This window comes from Melanostigma gelatinosum, assembly GCF_949748355.1.
Source record: "Melanostigma gelatinosum genome assembly, chromosome: 2".
Classification (NCBI taxonomy): Eukaryota; Metazoa; Chordata; class Actinopteri; order Perciformes; family Zoarcidae; genus Melanostigma; species Melanostigma gelatinosum.
Window position 1 is genome coordinate 5,800,125 of NC_136635.1, and position 19,659 is coordinate 5,819,783.

At 44.3% G+C, this 19,659-nt stretch overlaps 1 protein-coding gene across 2 annotated transcripts; it reads left to right on the forward strand.

The window, feature by feature from the left end:
* The first annotated feature begins 1,106 nt into the window (after nt 1-1,106).
* On the forward strand, nt 1,107-19,124 carry LOC306790836 (adhesion G-protein coupled receptor G5-like). 2 transcript variants are annotated; one of them, XM_079287347.1, is made up of 15 exons: nt 1,107-1,362; nt 8,613-8,685; nt 10,743-11,008; nt 11,127-11,313; nt 11,512-11,557; nt 11,753-11,849; nt 12,963-13,085; nt 13,277-13,393; nt 14,716-14,758; nt 14,882-14,988; nt 15,162-15,277; nt 15,367-15,626; nt 15,709-15,808; nt 16,011-16,285; nt 17,856-19,124. In XM_079287347.1, exons 2-15 carry the CDS (start codon nt 8,622-8,624, stop codon nt 17,981-17,983), a joined length of 1,929 nt encoding a protein of 642 aa, XP_079143473.1. In that variant the 5' UTR covers nt 1,107-1,362; nt 8,613-8,621; the 3' UTR covers nt 17,984-19,124. The 2 variants fall into 2 exon arrangements, with proteins under 2 accessions (XP_079143473.1, XP_079143474.1); XM_079287348.1 differs by lacking the exon at nt 1,107-1,362 and adding an exon at nt 2,925-3,019.
* Nucleotides 19,125-19,659: the final 535 nt, after the last annotated feature.

Here is a 19,659-nt window from a genome sequence, read left to right on the forward strand (position 1 = left end):
TGAAATGCCATGCACAATGTGCAGTGTTTAAGGGTCCCAGTGATGCTCTTAATGTGTTTGGGATTCTTTTTTTTTGTTTTCATGAAAGGAAGCAATAACCTTTGCTGAAGCTGATAGACCGTTTCCATTCTCTGTTCAAACACAGACTTTTGCGGTTCATGCTCAGCTTTACATCTGACTTAAAACAGTTTCACACTTCCCCCGAAGGGGCTTTATGTTTTCCAGTCAATGCTTTTTTTTCAGAAGCAAAACATTTTTGTTGCGCTCGTTTTCGGTTCAAAGCCGACGAAGACGAAGCCGCGGTTTGTGGTCACATTTGAAACCTGTCAGAGTGCCAGCTGCCTGTGGCATTGAAGCAGTGGAGTTCTAACACTATCTGATATCAATGTCTGGAAAGTGAACTGGCTGATTGTACTCTCCCTTCTGCAGCCCCCTCCTCTGTGCTCCCAGATCCATGTCACTCCGTCTGGCCTCCCGTTTCACACCTTGTTACTCGACAGCAGTCAAGTTGAGACATATACAACAGAAGATAACTGTGAAATGACTTTGCTTCAAAATAAAAGCGAAATATTTGTCATTAAAAAAACAAAACAAAGGAGTGATTAGCCAAATTAAATTGACCTGATAATGTAGGTGTTAGAGAATAGGGTACACCTTGGCTAAACAAGTATGTATTGAATTATGTATTCAGCTGCAGTGAACATAATAGGCTCCAAGCTGTACAGTATGGTGGGGCAACTGGTGGTAAATCTGTACATGATAATAGCCTATCAATTAAAGCAAACCAATGTGTCTGGACCGCAGGGAATATTTAAAAAGTGAGAGAAAAACCAGCGATGTGAGCAGAGTTCTACACAGGCCACATTGTGATCATTAGATCACGCATTGTGAAAATCCTGACCGGAAACGACTTCCATTCTGGCTGCCTTGACCGCAGCTCCAGTCTCTCGCACCTCAGTCGCGCTGACAGTCCGCCCGCGAGCACAGGCTCTGTGTGACGACGTAGTGAAAGCTTCAGCCCGGCGTCTGTTCTTTGGACTTTACGTTTTTATAAATATCTTCAGCCGTGTCGAGCGCGTTGAAGACGTGAGAAATAACCCGGGGAACAGCAAGTGCACACGAATTAAGTTTTTCTTTCTTTCTCTTTGGTCCACCTTTTGTGCGGTTGACTGAATTAGAGCGTCCATCCCCGGCTGTCACCGCGGCGTGCGGCGCGAAGGCTGCTTCCCCCCTTTCGTACTGGGTCCAGTCTGTGTGGAACAGTGGGTGGAAGTTTTGCCTGGAGGCTTTGGGCATCAGAAAGTAGTGCAGTCGACAGGAGGAGACGAGAAAGCTCCGCTGCTGACGGGAAAAGTCCTCAAGGTAAGGCTACACACCCCAAGGAACAACACTAACGTTACAATTCATTTGAAACAAGCGAGGCTGTAAAACATACAGCATGTCTCATATTCACGAGCACTCCACCACTTTTAAATTAAGTTTTTGTATTATGTTGATCATGATAGATATACACAGGCAGATAGAAGATTTCTACATAAACCACATTGGAATGATTATATTTTGTGTTGTATATTTGAATATATATTTATTTATTTATTCATAATAAAAAATATATAGATATATATATTTGTATATATATATTTATATATATATATATATATATATATATATATATATATATATATATATATATATATATATATATATATATATATATATATACACCCCCACTGGTATGGTTTTGATTAGCATGTACATTTCTCCAGTTATAAATTGATTAGCGTATATGATTTGTAATAAAGTAGCCTGGTTTGCTGTCCTCCATTGTTCGTGCTAAATCGCACATCCAATATATCTTATTTATTCGGACATGTTTTTATTTATTTTGTAATGTTTCGGGGCTGGGCTCATGAAGGGATCCTTCTCATTATTTACAGTAACAGGGTTGTACCAGGTGTTGTGTATTCTTTTCTCTTCTGAAGAGTTGGTGTTCGGGTTCATGGGTTCAGAGAGTCTCTACCTCGCTCTTCGTACAGCATGCGGTTTCCTGACTGTGCCTCGGTGCACAATCAAATGACTTCACTCTGAAAAAAAAGAACCATAGTGTGAATAACCTGGGCTTTGCACCAGTTTGAACATCTGTAAACCCTGCAGATCAGATGAGCAACGAAAATGAACAAATGACAATCGTGGAGGGATTTTTTTTCTTCGCGCCCCGTCCCTTGAAATGCAAATATTGCATTGGGTGTGTGACTCATTGTATAAACTCCTTCTCCTTTATGCTGACTTCATTTTTCATGATGAGGAAAAGAAAGCCCCTGATGGCAGACTAAACCCAGTGACCCACACCTAAGGCCACGCTTGGGGGTGAATTAGGCCCTAATAACATGCTGTGCGTGTGTGTGTGTTGTTTTATTGATTTATTCATAGCCCCAAAGGACATATCTGCAGCATTCCACCTGCTCCTCCAATTTCCTCACAGAGGATGGCAGGATACAGATAAAATGTATGTGTATACACACTCGTGCAGACGTGCACGCTGCATCACTATGGTGCTCTCACAAAGAATGCAAGGTCCCAACACAAATGTAGCCTGGGGAACATTCCACATCAGCCACATTACATCCAGGCTTCAAGTCGATACGTTTCTGCACAGATGACGGTGCCGATTTTTATTGTAGTTAGTTTTGCTGCATTCTGATATGAAAAAAAAATCCTAAGATATTATGAAAGCTTGCAATTGCATGTCACAAGTCTCCCTTTCAGAAGCTTCCACGGTAGCTGCTCAGTGTGTGACCGCCACTTTCCGCTTTCACTTGCAGGTCCTGAAGTGGGACGACTACGTGCTTTAAACCGACACGTAAAGCGGCAGACACAGCATGCCGGTTGCTTCTTGCATTGTGCCTCAGGAAAAGAAACGCAAATCTTATCTCGTAACCATGTTGGCAGCAGCAGCGCACGACAGTGTAGCACAGTGCAGCGTTCTCACAGCAGCGGCTTTGGCAAGAAGACAAACGAGGTCAGTGTGTTCCTTCAGAAGAAAATGTGAGGAGAGACTTTATTTCTGACCGGTTTGGTCAGGGTCGTGTTTTAAAATATATCCTGCTTCCCTGTCATCTTGGCAGTGTTGTCCAGAGAGTTTGAGATGTTTGTGTATCGTGTGTGTCTCTCTTTTAACCATTGACTTAAACAGCCTCCGAAGCAGCCAGTGATCTTTGACCCTTATTCACGCTCACTGTCACTCTGAGGCCGGACAACAAAGAGCAGCTTTTGTTCCTTGAATTACTCTTCCATGTGCATTCTTTGCTCCCTCACTCTGGTGCTTGCAGAGGAGTGGGACCAATGCGAACCGCAACACTTGCAGGACAAAATCAAAACGACAAATTCAGTCGACTGTAACCGCGGGAGCAAGATAATGTATGTCAACTCCTACTTGACTCGAGATTTCTAAACTGAACGAAAAGAAACTGCTGTGTAAGCGACAACTGAGACACGATAAGCACTAACAAAACGGACTATATGTCATTCAGGTGAGCAGTCAGCAGCAGACATGAAAAGCAGAAAACGTGACAATCGGACGTCTTTGAGAACGGCAGGAAGTGGTGTCGTCAAGGTAGACTACTGTACTGAACACATCAGATCTGAGGTGTAGCTGTAGCTTGAAAGCCAAATCAGCCTTTTGATACAATCCACCGTCAAATCTGACAATTATCTCTTAATTATGGGAACATTTGTCTAACTGCAGCCCGCGGCTTCACATTAGAAGCTGTGCGACATGCTAGCAGCTCTGTGAGGCTAGAATTTCACACAGCACGCTAATATCAGCAAGCTAACACGCTCACAATGATGATGCTAACACGCTACTGTTCAGCTCGTATCATGTCTACCATGTTCACCATCTTGGTTTTGTGTATGAAAGTGTTATGAAATGCTAACATGCTAACAAGCACTAAACTCAAAAGATAGTTTCCTGGGGGGGGGGGGGAGCTATTCAAATTTTGATTTGAGTTAATTAGAGCACTTTAGTCGCCTAAAAATGTTGTTTGGTTGTACTTAGCTCCACCCTCTCGTGTCACTTCTGGTTGCAAAAAAACAAGATGGCGACGGCCAAAACGCCGAACTCGAGGCTTGAAAACTGCAGTCAACAAACCAACGGGTGACGTCAGAAGACTACGTCCACTTCTTATGTACAGTCTGTGGGTGGTGACCAAAGTCATGTCATGGCAACTGTTATGAATAAAACTCATGTTGAGGAGAAAACTCAGGTGAACAGACTTAGGTCGAGGCGTTTAGCTCAATTCAAGCAATAAGGTTTATTTGTAACAGAAGTATTATGTCCAGCAGTTAAACGTGCACGGACCTAGGAAAGTTCACTCTGTAGGAGCGAATGAAAAGCTAAAAGGCGCTTAGACAGAGTGCGCATGTGTGTTAAAGGTTCTTCTGATGGAAGCCTATTGGTTGAATACAAAGTAGGAGGTGGATCTGTTTTTTAGCGTTCAGATGACGCTATTTCGAAGTCTCTGTGTGAATAGATAAAGAGAACTCTTCTCCTACTCTAAGATGGCAGTTTCTGCCCTAATCTGGTGGTTTAAGCAAGTGTTTCTTTCAGGGCCACTGTATCTGTTTCTATCGTGCGAACAGGCGACGGAATGCCCTGCTTGCAGTTTTTGACCTACTTACAGTGACCTCACAACTCCGCAATATAAGCTTACAAGTATAGCTCATATTATTTAACATTGAATGAATATATTTTTATTTACACAACCCATCCAGTGGTTGTTGAGACATTCACTAAAAACCAGAAATATTCACAAAGTGCGTAAAGATCATCCTCTCAAGATCTCATGGATGTTTGTTTGTGGCAATACATGCAGTAGTTGTGGCTAAACTCTCCATGAAATGGCTCAGGTATTACTCAGAGGAGCTTGTCACCCCTGTCTGCTGTCTGAGGCACACATTGTTTTGGCTGCCGTTCCACTTTGCGTGAAGCCAAGCTGTGAGTCAGACCCCTGTGTGATGCAGCGATGGGAGGACGACACATGGATAATTTTTACTGGAACTCACAAAGTGACAGACGGGGGGGGGGGGGGGGGGTCGGGGGTTTACGGCGGCCCGTCCCGTTCACACATGCGTGGGTTGCTGGAGTTTATGCGAGCATTCATGCATCAACACGCTCTATATCCTCCTATACGTGCGGAGGAGTGACGAGTGCAGTGAGGCAGCAAGTTTCGGTAGATTGTGCTTAGTACTGAAAAATGAGAACACCCCCCCCCCCCCCCCCACACACACACACACACACACACACACTCACACATGAGAGCTGGGAAGTGAAAGAAAGGAGGAAATTCTTGATGCCTGGGCGCCTTGCAGGGACAATAGAGAGGGTGTGGGGGAGAGGTAGTTTACACGTCAGTTCAGCCAGTTGAGAGAGGGCGATTATAGGTGGTTTCAGCTGGAAGTAAAGTTGTGTTTTCAAGCCTCATACAAAGGATCTGACACTTTTTAAAATGTTAAATTCATATACATACACGCTACGTAGTGGTAACACTTTTTACATGTTGAGCACAGAAGGGTTTGTGTTGGTGGTGGGGGGACACTCTCGCCATCTCTCAAACATTTCCACAGAACTGAGCCCATCACTGTGTAGCCTGCTGCCTGTGGTCGGGGCCACTCCGGGCACTTCCCTCAGTGCAGTTGTGTTTCGTCGTCATCAATTCGCCGGCTGTAGTCAGAGAGTTGTAACGTGCGGGATCTGGTGGAGGCTTGGGTGAGTCACCAGCGTGATGCTGAATGAGTGCTCGAGAGTCTTGTTTTTGAGTAATGGGTCATCACTTAAAACCCAAAACACGGCTGTGTGCTCCTGGGGCTGGTCTGAATTGACTCAGCCAACGTGGACATTGTTTCAAGTGTGTGTAGCTGTCACCAAACGTAGGTTAACATAATTTCTGGTTGCTTTCTGAAAACATCCCATTTTACATTCTCTGTCATTGGATTGTCTGTCGGAGGAACTAGGTAAGGAAAGAACTGTGGAAGAAAGAAAATAGTTCCTACATGCTCAGCTGACATGGAAGTTTCATGCTCAGATCTTATCCCTCCCTCCAGGAAATACACGACACCTTTAGTTCTTTCTACGGATGGATTTATTCTTCCTTCTACACCACCATCCTCAATCCACCGTCGAACTGTATAAATGCATTTAGACATACAAAACAATCTGACGTTAACATGACACAAACACAGTTTGCACGCAAATGTGCACGATGACGAATTGACATGAATACCTCACTGGCTGCACACAGCTGAGAGGGAAATGAGTCCACTTGAAATGGCCTAGCATAGTAGACCGCCACCACATCTTGATGCAGCTTGGCTGCGTGTACTCTTTTGGTCGTTGAGAGCCGGTCGGTTCCGAACCAGTTCTGAGCTGTTGCCTCTATTCTAAGAATATTAAATACATAGTAAATATAAACCATTGTTTTCTTTTTTTACTGAACTTTCTGAGCAGCTGAGGCATTACAATGGCGCGTGTGTGTGCATAGTTCCATCATAAAGCTACATGAAGTCACACTTAAACGCCTTTCTTTTTCATCAAGCTTTTATTGACGCCCTTGAATTATCAAAAAAGGGAAGTGTCAAAACCACAAAGGATCCAAGTCATGCCGTGTCAAATAGACAGCGCTTGCAGTTTCATGCAATCTCCGCGTGAGACTGAAGACTGAAAGACTGAAGTGAAAACAGTCTTTGTCTTTTCGTATTGATTTCGTTTTTTTATGCTGGTTGAATTTGCATATTCGATGAAAAACACCAGTTAGACCTGGTTAAAGCTAGCTTTAACTGGACCAGGGCTAGTGCTGCATTCTAGACGGCTCGGAACTCAAACATTTCCGACCCCGTACTAAGACAGTACAATGGAACGCCACTCAAAGTGTGGAGGGTGCACTGCTGAGAGTTCAATCACGTGGACACTTGCCAAAGAATTTAGTCCCGGTCCGCCGTGGTTTTGTTTACGTTTGTCGTGGTGCACCTGGACCTCTTGGAGGTCAGAAGTTGGAAATTTGAACTGTGAAAATTCCGACCTCAGGCTCGTCTGGAACGCTCCATCGGCCCGCTCTGTACATTTCGAATATTTCTGCACCTTCTGCTCCCAAACTTCTGTCCACAGAACAAACCATTCGAGCAAAACTCAAAACAATCCGTTTCGCAGTAGAGATCTCAGAATACAAGTCTGTTTGTACAGTGTCAGGCTTTGCAGTAACTCAGTCGTAAGACGTTTTGCTGCGTGGACTTTCCAGACAGCTTGTTGAAAGATTGCTTTTTTTTCAGAGCAATTAGCGAGATAGAACACTATACCAGCTAAAGGTTGGCATGTCACTGCTGACTCTGAAGCAACACGTGAAGCAGCTCCTTCAATTAGTTTGATTACAGTGAACAGTCAATACCAGTGAATGACGCTGTTTAAATATAAAACTTCTATATATGTGCGAGCGACCGTTAACGTGTTGAAGTGTTCCGTTGCTCTGTGTTGCTCAATATCCTTTTTGTGTTTGTTTATGAGTCTGTCTCTGAGTGTCCAAGGCTCTCAGGTCCTTCTCGAGTATCAGGTGTGTGTTTCAGAGTACATCGTTATAAATAGCCAACACACCGCCAGGCTTTGCAGCTTGATGTTTCTCTCTGTATCTTTTTGTCTGTCTTTTCTTTCCGTTGCTGTTCCTTTCGGCTGTGTCTACGGTTCCAACAGTTTCCCGTCTTGTGATGTTGAGGTCAGATCAACCACAACCTTCAAAATCTGCCTCTGCATCTCTACACAAGCGGTCACCGTCGCTGCACAGCGTTTGTTTGCCGTGTTTGAAATTGCGAGGTGTGACCGCGGCTGACTGATAAGTTGATAAGCAGGCATCTAGTAAACCTGGAGAGTGTGTGCAGTGGCAGCTGCCGGGAATGAGTCGGCATGTCTGGTAGAAACTGAAAATGACAGAAATGTTTGCGTGTGGTCCATTGACACACGTCTGTGCGGTAACGCGCACATGATTCAAGTAAGTCTCATATGACCTGAAGTGATCTTTTTCAGGGAAATTTGTATCGTCTTCTCTTTTTATCCAATAATGTAACATCTGTGTATTAATGTTGAAACAGGCAACATCAGCCACGTTTCTTTTTTTACTTGCTACGAGAAAATCAACTTGCTACATGGGAATGGAAAGACTGTGTGTGTGTGCGTGTGTGTGCGTGCCAGTTAAAGGGGAAGACTGTTTCCATTGATAACAGCACAGAAAGGTCCCTGTGTGTATTTTGAGCAGCAACTCATTTGTATTCATTGATAAGAGAGTGCAGATAACAAAGCGTCTGAGAATAGTATCATTAAAAACATGGTGTTCTGTTAACCTGTGCTGCCTCTAGATAGGGCCTTTTGTTTTATGTCGGATGTGTGTTTGCTCGTAGAAATAACGTGAGAGATCAGTGTGTCGTCCCATCTAAACACACACACACACACACACACACACTTCACCAGCAGCAGGTTTCAGTGGTTGGCTCTCCCTGCCCATGCAGAGAGGCGATACAGACGTGTTCCTCTTTTACAACTGCATTTCTCTCTCTTTGTTTCCCAACGGCAGTCGTTACCAATGGAGCCCCGGCTGAGCGATAACCTGGGGGGGGTGTTCGTCTTCATCATCCTCCTCTCTACAGGTAAGATAACCACACCGGGACAAAATGGAACCCACCTTCATCTGAAGTGGCTCTATTGGCCCGCTGTTCATTATGATGTAGAGATATTCGAGAAAAGACGGTCAAACACGGCGCACGATAAAGACTTCAAACAGACACCGCACGGTTCCTCTGTGGAGGAGATGATCTCACACCATTTCTGAGCTTTTGTCACGTACATTTGCTTTTGAACAAAACACAGCGACTTTGAACTGCTATAACTCTGTATTGATGTACATAATGTATCAGTAACAGTATAACATATATTTGTCATCAAACAGTGTAATTAATGACCTAATTGCCATAGTGTGTTAATATGATAAGTGTAGCATTCCTGGCAAAGTGCCTCCTAAAACAATATGAAAATATTCTGCCGACACAAGAAAAGTTCCGCTTGCTGCTAACTGTGTGGGCTCCACAGGGTCAGTGAGACGTTGAGGTTGTGAAATGAAATACTTCTGAATTACATCTGTTGTTGTCTCTCCACTGGCTTCCTGTAGCATCTCGGATACACTTCAAAATTCTCACCATCACTTACAGAGCACTTCACGGTCAGGCTCCGGCTCATGTAGCTGATCTACTTCGCCCCTATTCACCCGCCCGCACTCTCAGGTCAAACGCTCTAGGTCTTCTGTCAGTCCCACGCACACGATTTAAGACCCGTGGTGACCGAGCCTTTGAGGCAGTGGCCCCGAGGCTCTGGAATGCTCTGCCTGCAACTCTGCGCCTCGCAGATACTGTGGATACTTTTAAAAGCCAGCTAAGAACACACCTGTTTAGGCTGGCGTTTGTGTAAAAGTAAACCCATGTCCTAGACCTGCTCTTAAAATATGTTTTACATTTTTATTTAATTTTTATTTAATTTTTATTTTATTCTTTAACATTTTTTATTCACTCTGTGTAGATAATTTATTGACCCTAGGGTCACATTGTGTTTTTTATGCTTTTAAATGTCTGCTCTGTTAAGCACTTTGTGATAGTACTGTCTGTGAAAAGCGCTATATAAATAAAATTCATTCATTCATTCATTCTTTGTAAACCTGTGCTAAAAGCAAAAACTCTGCCAGTACAGACTGGAAGCAGAGCCACACAGATGCATGCACACATATTTCAGTTGAATTTTGCACTTGTAATTTAAATATGTATGCGCTTACAGTGCCGGCATGCGGCACGCTCCAGTTCCTCGCGATGGCGGTTTGGCATTTTGGTAACTCGCCGCATGCCACCATGAGCAGACCATGTAACCTTGGTGATGGGGAACTCCGATTGACCAATATTAGAGCCCATAGAAATATTTAAAGATGCAGATTTATTTTAATTTTAGAAAAATCTGTTCTGTGTGTAAACCTCCAGTGTCTTTTAACGCTCGAGCCTCACTCGGCGCTTTGTTCAATCATTTTGGCTGTGTTAATGCATATGGCCATTATGCATAATGGCCATAATGCATAATGGCATGATTTTATTTTCAAATTTTGTACCTCAGATCCTATAATAAGTCCATAATAAACTGTGTAGACAAAATACAGACCCTCCTTAAGGACGAACCACATGTATTGAGCCACTATAGTGTAGAAGCATGCATTCTGTTATATCAGGCTTTCATTCTACAGCTCTGCATTTGTAGTTTTTACTGTTTTTCACCAGATTTAACCATTTTCCCTATGGGGCAAATACATGCGTTCTTTTTACATTGCTGCTGTATTATGTGTTTGATGCAATGCTTCAAAGTCAATGTTGTTGCTCATTACTGACATACCCTCGACTGTGATAGAAATCTAGCATTAAGTATGAAATAAGGAAATGTTTGTGATCTTTTTCACAGTGACATTATGTAAACAAACTGGCATTTAAAGGGTTAGAATTCTGAAAATGAATGAATCATTGGTAATGATGAACAGGACTGAAGCATCATATTCTGGCAGTATTCTGACACAGACATGTTTGTCCTCTTAGGACGTCAGAGCAACTTTCTTAAGGGTTGAAACCAAACACCAAGCCACCTTTTGTCAGTGTGTGCCTACACATTTTGTCTCCTTCAGGTTCAAGTGAAAATGACATGGACTTGGACTTTTGTGGGACCTGGCGCCATGAGAGGGGCGCCCTGAGCCTGAACGTCAGCCTCTCCACGGGCTGCAGCGAGATCTCCATCTCAGCAGGTCAGAGCTCTCTGTCCATCGACGGGCAGATCACAGCTCAGTGCAGGCGCTCTGAAGTGATCCCCCTCGAGCAGCTCGGCCTCGACTCCGAGGAGGAAAGTCCGTTCTGTCTGTACTGGGAGCCACTGCTGGACCAGTTGAAGCTGCAGGTAAAAGGAGCCCAAATGTTTCTTTTGAAGATAACGTGTTTCCCGCCTTTTCAAAGCTGGCTCCGTGTGAAAGGACAGCAAGGACTGATCCGTTTTTCTTTCTTCTTTCGCTGTTCAGGTCGGAGGGAAGAACCTCACTCTGTGTTGGCCCACCAGCCTGCAGGGCTCCTGCTGCACCCATCTGTCTCATGGTGCCAACACACCCGAGGCACGCTACGGCATCATCAATGGAACGGTCAAAAAGGATTTAATCAAGCCCTATATAATGACAGCCTACAAGTTCAACGGATGTTCCATTGACTGCAGTAAGGGAGAACAAATGCCATCTACAGTACATCTGTAGATGGAATGTATTCAGCAGGATGAAGGGTTCCACGTTGAGTGTTAAGATATCCTTTTGTTCAGACTCAAAACTTCATTCAAGCCAAACGCAATGAAAAGAAGATTTATGGTTAAGTATCACGGTTTAATGTGTCAAACTCAAACTGTGTTGTTTTTTGCAGAAGCATTATGTGATCAAGAGAAGCAGGGATCCACCCAAGTCAGCATGTAATTTCCTCTCTCTCTTTTTTATCATCACATCCTTTTTCACATGACTTTGTCTTAATTGCTGAGTCCGCTTTATGTAATCCAAGGAACTTTGACTACAAACAGGAAGCTAAAGTTAATACCATGTTAGGGTGGTGGGGGGGGGGGGGGTTTACAAAAATAACCATGCTTCTTTTTAAAACCTTCTGTGTGCAGCGAGTCCTCGGCTGGAGGGAATATGGAGCATCCGTGTGCTCGCAGCTCTGAGATGGACATGAAGGAGGATTTCAGAGGCTACAATATCACGGCGCCTGTGAGGATAACACACACACACACACACAAAAGAAATAAAGTTTGCTCAGACGCAAAGTTCATCCTTTTAAACAACAGCTGAGAAAACAATCTCACCACGGGGCCTATTAAGTAACATCATCATGTCGATGTATAAACTTCTGTTTCTGAGGTCAAGAATAAACTTTGACATGAGCTAACCTTCGGCAGCCTACACAGGCCACATCAGCACGAGCGTGACCACACCTGTTCCCTCTGCGTTGCCTTTTAGCTGCGTAGTCGAAAATGAAGCGCATTTCCTCTGCGACACAAACTGGAATACACGCATACATTTTATGTGTGCTCATGTGCATGTTTAGCTGGAACCATAGCAGATGTAATGTATAATAATTATAGGGAATCCTAAGACTTAGATTATTTCTAAGTAAGGGACTTGACATAGTAGCTGGTTTTGTTTAGGGAAGTAAAAGATAGCAATAGCTGCTACGAAGATGAAATCAAAAGTTAAAATGTCTTCTTTGGTGGGAGCAAAGAGAACATTCCTGGTTAGTGATGGACAGTTGTGTGTCCTAGTTCACATTCAGAGTAATTCAGTGATTCAAAAATGAACTAATTTATTCACTCATTCTATTTCCCCTACGGGTGGACAGTGTCTCTGCTCCACAGTATAATGCAGCTCGCCTGAGGAGGCTGTTTGTCCACGTCCATTCTCTTTAATCAGGGGCTCACTTCATAGCAGGTGTTTAACCCGGTGAATGAGTAGCTGCGTTAACGTTTTCATTCGAGTCCAGGGTGGTGGTGATTTAGTGGAGAAAATAGGTGAGAGGTGAACCACATGAAAGCGAACGATGGCAGTGCTTTACTGACAAGTACAGGACGGAGTTTGAAAGGTGACATTTTGCCTTAAAATAGGGCCATGTGTGTAAGCACCCAGCAATCCACATGCAGATCCACCACAGTAATTACAACCGTGTGACCGCATGGGACAGAGCAGCAGGGCGCTTCAACAACACTATGGACAGTGGGTTTCCACTTCTCCTTTCATGCGTTGACTTGAGAGTGAATTAACACAAACCCTGGTATGCCGTCTCTAACTGTGCAGTGGTCCTCTCTCTCTGTTTATTGTGGGATATAGGCCACTAAAGGTGTACCCGCAGAGTCCAGTACCACGGTCCACCTCCCCCGCGCTCTGAAGCAAGCGGCGAAAAAGTCCAGCAAAGTCGTCTGCACTTTCTTCCAAAACAACTCCCTGTTCCAGGTAAGGATCCTTTTGCCCTCAGTCAACACGGGCAGCTGAGAAGAGATGATGCCAGCCTGACTTCACGGCACACGTGCCGAGACTTTGAGATAATACAGCAATTCTACTGACTGAAATGCTGTAGTTCTTCTGTATTATATCAGCAGACAGGTAAAGGTGTGTGTGTGTGTGTGTGTGTGTGTGTGTTCCAGGAGGGTCACAAGGGGGTCAGGATTCTTGACGATGTGGTGGAAATCACCGTAGAGAACGAGGTCATCGCTAACCTGTCTGAGCCAATCAGGATTGGCTTTCACCATGATGTCATACCTGTAAGCTTGTGTGCTTTCTGTGCCTTCATTGTGTCTGTGACAGTGTGATCTTTGCTCACACTACATTTTACAAATCCATGCTTACAAATTGTATCGTTAGATCGATTTTAAAGATCTGGTACTGGAATCTGGTGAAATTCAATTCATTTTGTATAGCCCAAAATCACAAATTTGCCTCAGAGGGCTTTACAATCTGTACACATACAACATCCTCTGTGCCAGGACCCTCACATCAGGACAGGGAAAACTCCCCAAAACACTTAGAGAGAGCAACAGAGGATCCCTGTATCAGGATGAACAGAAGTGTGATGGACAACACAAACACCTCTCCAAAATTCAGCAGGCATCTGATGCTACATTAAATGAACTAATATTTGCATATTTATATTCAATAACGCAAATATTTTGGTGGTCCACGTCTTTTCTTCACAAACTCCTCAAATGTGGGTTTGCTGCGGAGGCTGTTTTCTTTAGAAAAACAAGACCGTTTGAGCTCCGGGATGTCTGTTTGGAGCCGTCTACCTCATGAGCACAGACAACACACGGAAACCACGAGAAGGTTGTGCTGTTCATACGCTCACGACGGTCTGTTGCTTCCTCTCTGCACACACGCACACAAAACCACCGTTTATGCCTGATGTGCAAATATTACTTCACTCTGACTTAAACTATCTGTGGTGATGTGTAGACACGCAGGGGGCCTGCACGTGGTACTTAAAGTTACTGTGAGTTAACTGGTTGTGAGACCGTCTCAATTTAATACGGATGACTCTATATGACCTACAAAAGTCAACTCCACCATCAGCGAGAAGATTGTCTATTTCTATACAGTTATTGTTAGTGGTGCCACCCGGTCGGATTCCCCACAAAATCAGATGAAATCATGCAGTTTCACCAGAAAGTACTTCAGCTCAGACTCCAGCGGGGACCGGCCCACCGTGGACCGACCCAGATCCGGCTTTGCCTTTGACTTGCAGTCGGAAGCTCCGGCGGGAGGAGGAGAGCTCAGCGGCAGCATCTCCTCCTCTGGCCAGGAGCAAAGGCTGTGTTGCTGGGCCCGCTGGAGGGAAGGGAGGGACGGGAGAACCAGAACCAGAACTGCTTGTAGCAGACTGTCAGACCCTGCTGCAGTTACATGAGCTTTTCTAAAGGGACTCTGGTGATCGGAAACACTACCGCTTTAAACCGCGAAATCAACACAAAATAAAAGTTTTCTTGTTGAAACTAAGTGTAGTATACAGTAGCAGCTAGTGAATCAGAAGGATGCAGTGGTTACTTACCTGAAAGTACCTGAAATGTTGAAATGTCCTTTTTTATTTCAGAAACTGCATTCAAGGAAATGTGTGTCATGGGACACCAGGAAAGGTTGGAACCCTTTAAATAAATACTGTAATTCAGCCAACATATATCTGTACGTCCCTGTTTATTTTGCTCTTACTCCCATAGATGGTAACTAAGCACGTTTAAATCTGTATTTTCTCTGTGCAGATCCATTGCAGGTCAATTGGTTGGACGATGGATGCGAGACGCAGCAGAAAGGAGCGAAACACACAGAGTGCCTCTGTAACCATCTGACTTACTTCAGTGTGCTGGTGGTGAGACATGCAACACACTGACACACTGCTATTGTATTACACCAGAAACTGAGAAATGAATGTACTGAGCGTCAGGAACATTAATGACCCAGAAAAGTCGACGTCGATGCTTGATTTCACACACGCTTTATGGGAACAGAAACAGTTGTGTTTTGGTGCTCTGTTTGTTGCAGCAAATGGAGCCTCGCCCAGTGCGCCACCTCCTGGCCCTGAGCGCCATTACATCTCTGGGCTGTGCCGTGTCTGTGTTCAGCTGTGTCGCTCTCATCATTTACCTCTGCAGGAAGAGGTAATACTACTTTTACATGTGCAGTTTATCGAAATGATTAAGTACAATTCAGTAACCTACTCATTTCCATTCCCCTCTCCCTGTTGCAGGCGATCTAAAGAGCAGTCCATACCCATCCACCTGGGCTTGGCTGTGTCTCTCGGCCTCCTCAACCTGCTCTTCTTCTTCACCGGGGTCCTGGCCAACGTGGGAGGGGAGGGTGTGTGCGTCTGGGTGGGGGCGGGCCTCCACTACACCCTGCTCAGCTCCTTCACCTGGATGGGCGTAGAGGTTTTCCACACCTTCTGGTTGGTCTACATGGTTTTCAGCCCCTCCCCGAAGCCCTATGTGTGGAACCTGGTCGGCTTCGGTGAGCGTGATGAAGTAATATTCATTCATGGCACATTACGGTAAACGTGATATTAATGTGACCCGTGAACATCCCTTTGCAGCTCTCCCTGCCGTGCCTATAATCATCCTGGCTGCAGTAGGTGACATTTATGGAGTGAGAGAGGTGTTGCCAAGCGATGACGTCTCCAATCCTTATCTGATGTAAGTAAGCTTTATTAAGACACAGATATTTGCTGTGGAACATAGTGTCTGGATAGTGACAACACAGTAAAGTCACCCTGTGATTTGACAGCAGCAATCAGCAGGAATACAAATGAATTGAATATGTCATGATGGCATGTTATTCGTCCTGTCTGGGATTGTGTTTGCTTTCTCTCTCTCTGAGTGCATTTGGTGTTTCCAGGTGCTGGATGAAAAACACCCACAAGGCCTTGCTGGCCCACTATTTCACCAACATGACAGTCCTGGCCATCCTGGTGTCCTCGGGCATCGTGATGCTCTTCCTGGTCTACAGGGAGATCCGCACCAGGGACGAATGGAGGCAGAACCGCGTGGCTTTTCTCAGCATCTGGGGCCTCAGCTGCCTCTTCGGGACATCTTGGGGTCTGACCTTCCTGGACTTTGGACCCCTCTCCGACGTCGTGCTCTTCCTCTCCTGCATCATTAACTCTTTTCAAGGTCCGTGCTTGAGGTGCACTGCGCCAGTTAGTCGGTCCAGATTGCTCTTGGGGTTGGCTCTTGCTTCTTTGTATGTTTTTCTCATTTACAAGAGATCATACTCCAGAACTATCACAACAGGACAGAGAGTTGCATTTTTCCAAAGGGGAGAAAAACACTTGAAATAAGCCACAAGCTAGATATTTGTGTAATTTGATCATCATCTTATCATTACCACATTCACAGAATGGAGTATAGTCTGAGTATGTTCACTGTTGGCTCAGAGATTGGTGACTGTATCTGGAGCCAGCGGTCCATTGTATCAGTGTGGGAATGAGACAATGGCCGTGGTTATTCAAGGCCTCCTGTTACTGGTGCCTATCAGAACACAAGCTGCTTCCCCTCTCGTGCAGGCTGCTTGTTTCTGATTCCAGTCCAGAGGCTCAACTTATTAACCCCATTGTTGCTGCACATTGGTAGTTCAGTAAGAGAATGTTCTGTGCCAGCTGGCCAACGTGATGGTTGTAGATTTAACACTTCTTCCATTTGAGTTGTGTAGAATGTGGGGGGTGTAATATGAGCTAACCTTCGGCACAAACACATTCCACCAAGCATGTAAAGAAATACTTCATTTGGGGAAATCAATTTATTTTCTTTCTTGCCGACTTAGATGAGAAGATCTCAGGCCCTTACGGTAAATACGGACCTGCAGCCAGGAGCCAGTTAGCTTAGCATAAAAAACGAGGGAAACAACAGTTGACTAATTTCTTTGAACTATATTTTCACAGATACAATGATTAGACATCAAGTTCTCTTTCATTAAAAAAAAAACATAAAAATTGAATAAGTCCAGCTTCCACATGCATTGATGTAGTCCCACAGAAACACACATCATTTATGTACATCTCTAGAAGGGAAAAGGGGCGGCTGTGGCTCGGTGGTTCGATCCCCGGTCCACAACGAAGTATTGTTGGGCAAGACCAGGCGGCCAGCAACCTCCGGTTCTGAAAGTGAAGCCAATGTGGAAGGTTCTCAAACCAGTATTCTGTCTACTGACCACCAGGGGGCGACTCCTCTGGTTGTACAGAAGTCTATGAGACAATGACTCTACCTCTCTTGATTTATGACTACCATGTGATTGACAGGTCACTACCAGATCCGTCTCCACGTTACTCCTCTACGCTAAACCATCGTCAGGCGATAGCCGTTAATTCCCAGATTGCATTTCGGCCAATGAGTTGCAACTCTTTTGTTCTCCACACAAACCGTTTACCTGCATTCAACCCAAGCCTGCCCAATCGGATTGGTCAATACCACTCGTCTTACAAATGGAAACCACAACGGTTCCCATATCCAAATCCTATGCATATGAACAGATGAAGTTAGCTCCTCCCATTGTACGATTGTTTGTCTCGCTTTAAGTCAGGCTGCAGTCACATCCAACAATAAATATCTATCTGAGACCTGCCTTCACAGGATTTGACTGTGTCTCCACCTCCCACTTATTGCACACGTGATCCTGAAAAGGTGAAACGGAGAGAAACCAAAGTGGTGACTGAACCTTGTTGTTCTCTTTGCTCTGCTCTTCCAGGTTTCTTCCTGATGCTGCGGTTCTACATGCTGGACTGGATGCGGAAACAGGCCGGTGGCTCCGCTCTGGGCAGCACCAGCACGGGGTCGACCAGGCAACACATGCTGCAGGCCCAGGAGAAGAGTTAGATGGACTGTGTGGTGGCACATCAACGCTGCAGCACTGAAGCTTTTTATGTAAAGAAACAAATGCAGTCTTCTTATCTAGGGAGATGAGCAAACGGAGAAGAACTGTGCACTGTAGATCTGCTGTGTCTTCAGCTAGAATCCTGTCGTCGTGTGTGGCGGTAGCTGAGAGCGAGCTCTCCATCCTCTACCTCTCATTCCTCTGGTGGCTAAACGCAGGCTCACCTGCCTGGAGCACCAGCTCATCCAGGTCAGTGGACTCAGTCGTTCCTGTGTTCGTCGGTCATCTCTCATCAGATGTTGGATTCATTTTGTGATAAATGTTGTTTGTTTAATTAGATCTAATGATTGCACACGGATGGAGGTTAGCGAAATGTAATCAACGCCTCACTGGAATGTATTTGAATCAACGGCATCCACTCAGCAGTCAAACCGGTTTAAAAGAGAAAAAACGAACTTGATTACTTGGTTCCTCTTCTCTGGGTCAGTGGAGAAGAGATGAGACCATCACTCAGGAAATACAGGCCAGAAGCCTTTACTCGTAGAATCCCGAGACTGTGTCGAGTTGGAGAAGGGAAAACATTTATTTGAGATTCTGAATTGTAAACTGGATATAAAGTTCAGCTTTAAATCCAGACAGGGAAACGTGGGGCTGTTGAATGATTACAGGTTACTGTGCTGTGATTTCCATTTTATTGTCTGTAAAGAAAATAGATATAATATTATTGATGCTCTCCTTGAACCGCAGATAAGCTTTTTATTTTTTTATTTGTACTTGTACTTTTTGTTTTTTAGCACTTTAGATTTTCAATCTTTAAAAAAAAAAGAAAAAAGTTGTTTTTTGTTTTAATATGCAGAATAGATGAGATTTCATATACAGTGTGCGCGCATAGTGTAATAGCTGAATGTTTTGTAATAATAGATGTCTCCAGGATCAAAAAAAGGATCCAAATTCAGACCTTCAGTCAAAATAATTCACATAAAGAAATCATACTTTTCAGGTCTTCATCTTCAAAATGGACCAAATAAGAGTTCATTCAAACTATCTGGTTGGAAGAATGTGGTCGGATTCAAAGTCTAAATTTCATCTTCATGTATATATCGTTTGTGAATATTTCATGTGAGTTTTTAGATACTGTGATATTTGCACTTTTAGATTTTCTGAAGTGGCATGTTATGTCACTCAAATGATTGTGTATAGCTGCTCTTTATTGTGTGGATGTACAGAGAATGAATAAAACAACTTTTAGTTAAAAGGAATGAGTGTTTGTCTGAAAAGTGAAAGTGCAGCAGTGCAAGGTCAGCATTTCAGAGGCTCACTGTTTTCCTGCTCCTTATCTTCGCCCTGTGCGTTTCCTCCCTGGAGGTTTTGAGATTTCTTGCTCTCTTTACAAATATGCTGCTTGCGTGCTTGCTATGAGAAATGGAAACGGTTTTCATTCTCCAAGATAGTGGTCCAGAGTGTTGGAAGAAGCAAACTCAACGACCAGAAAAGCTTCAAAACGACTTTTCTCACTGCCAACCGATGCAGACATGGCAGGCCAGAGTGTGCCAACGATGACCTTAAACCAGACAGAAACAAGGGAGATGTCCACAAAGTGGCGACTCCGCCACCAATAGGACCAGAAAAGCATCTGCACTCTTTTCTACGACTGTTTGTCTGCTCCACAGATAATCAT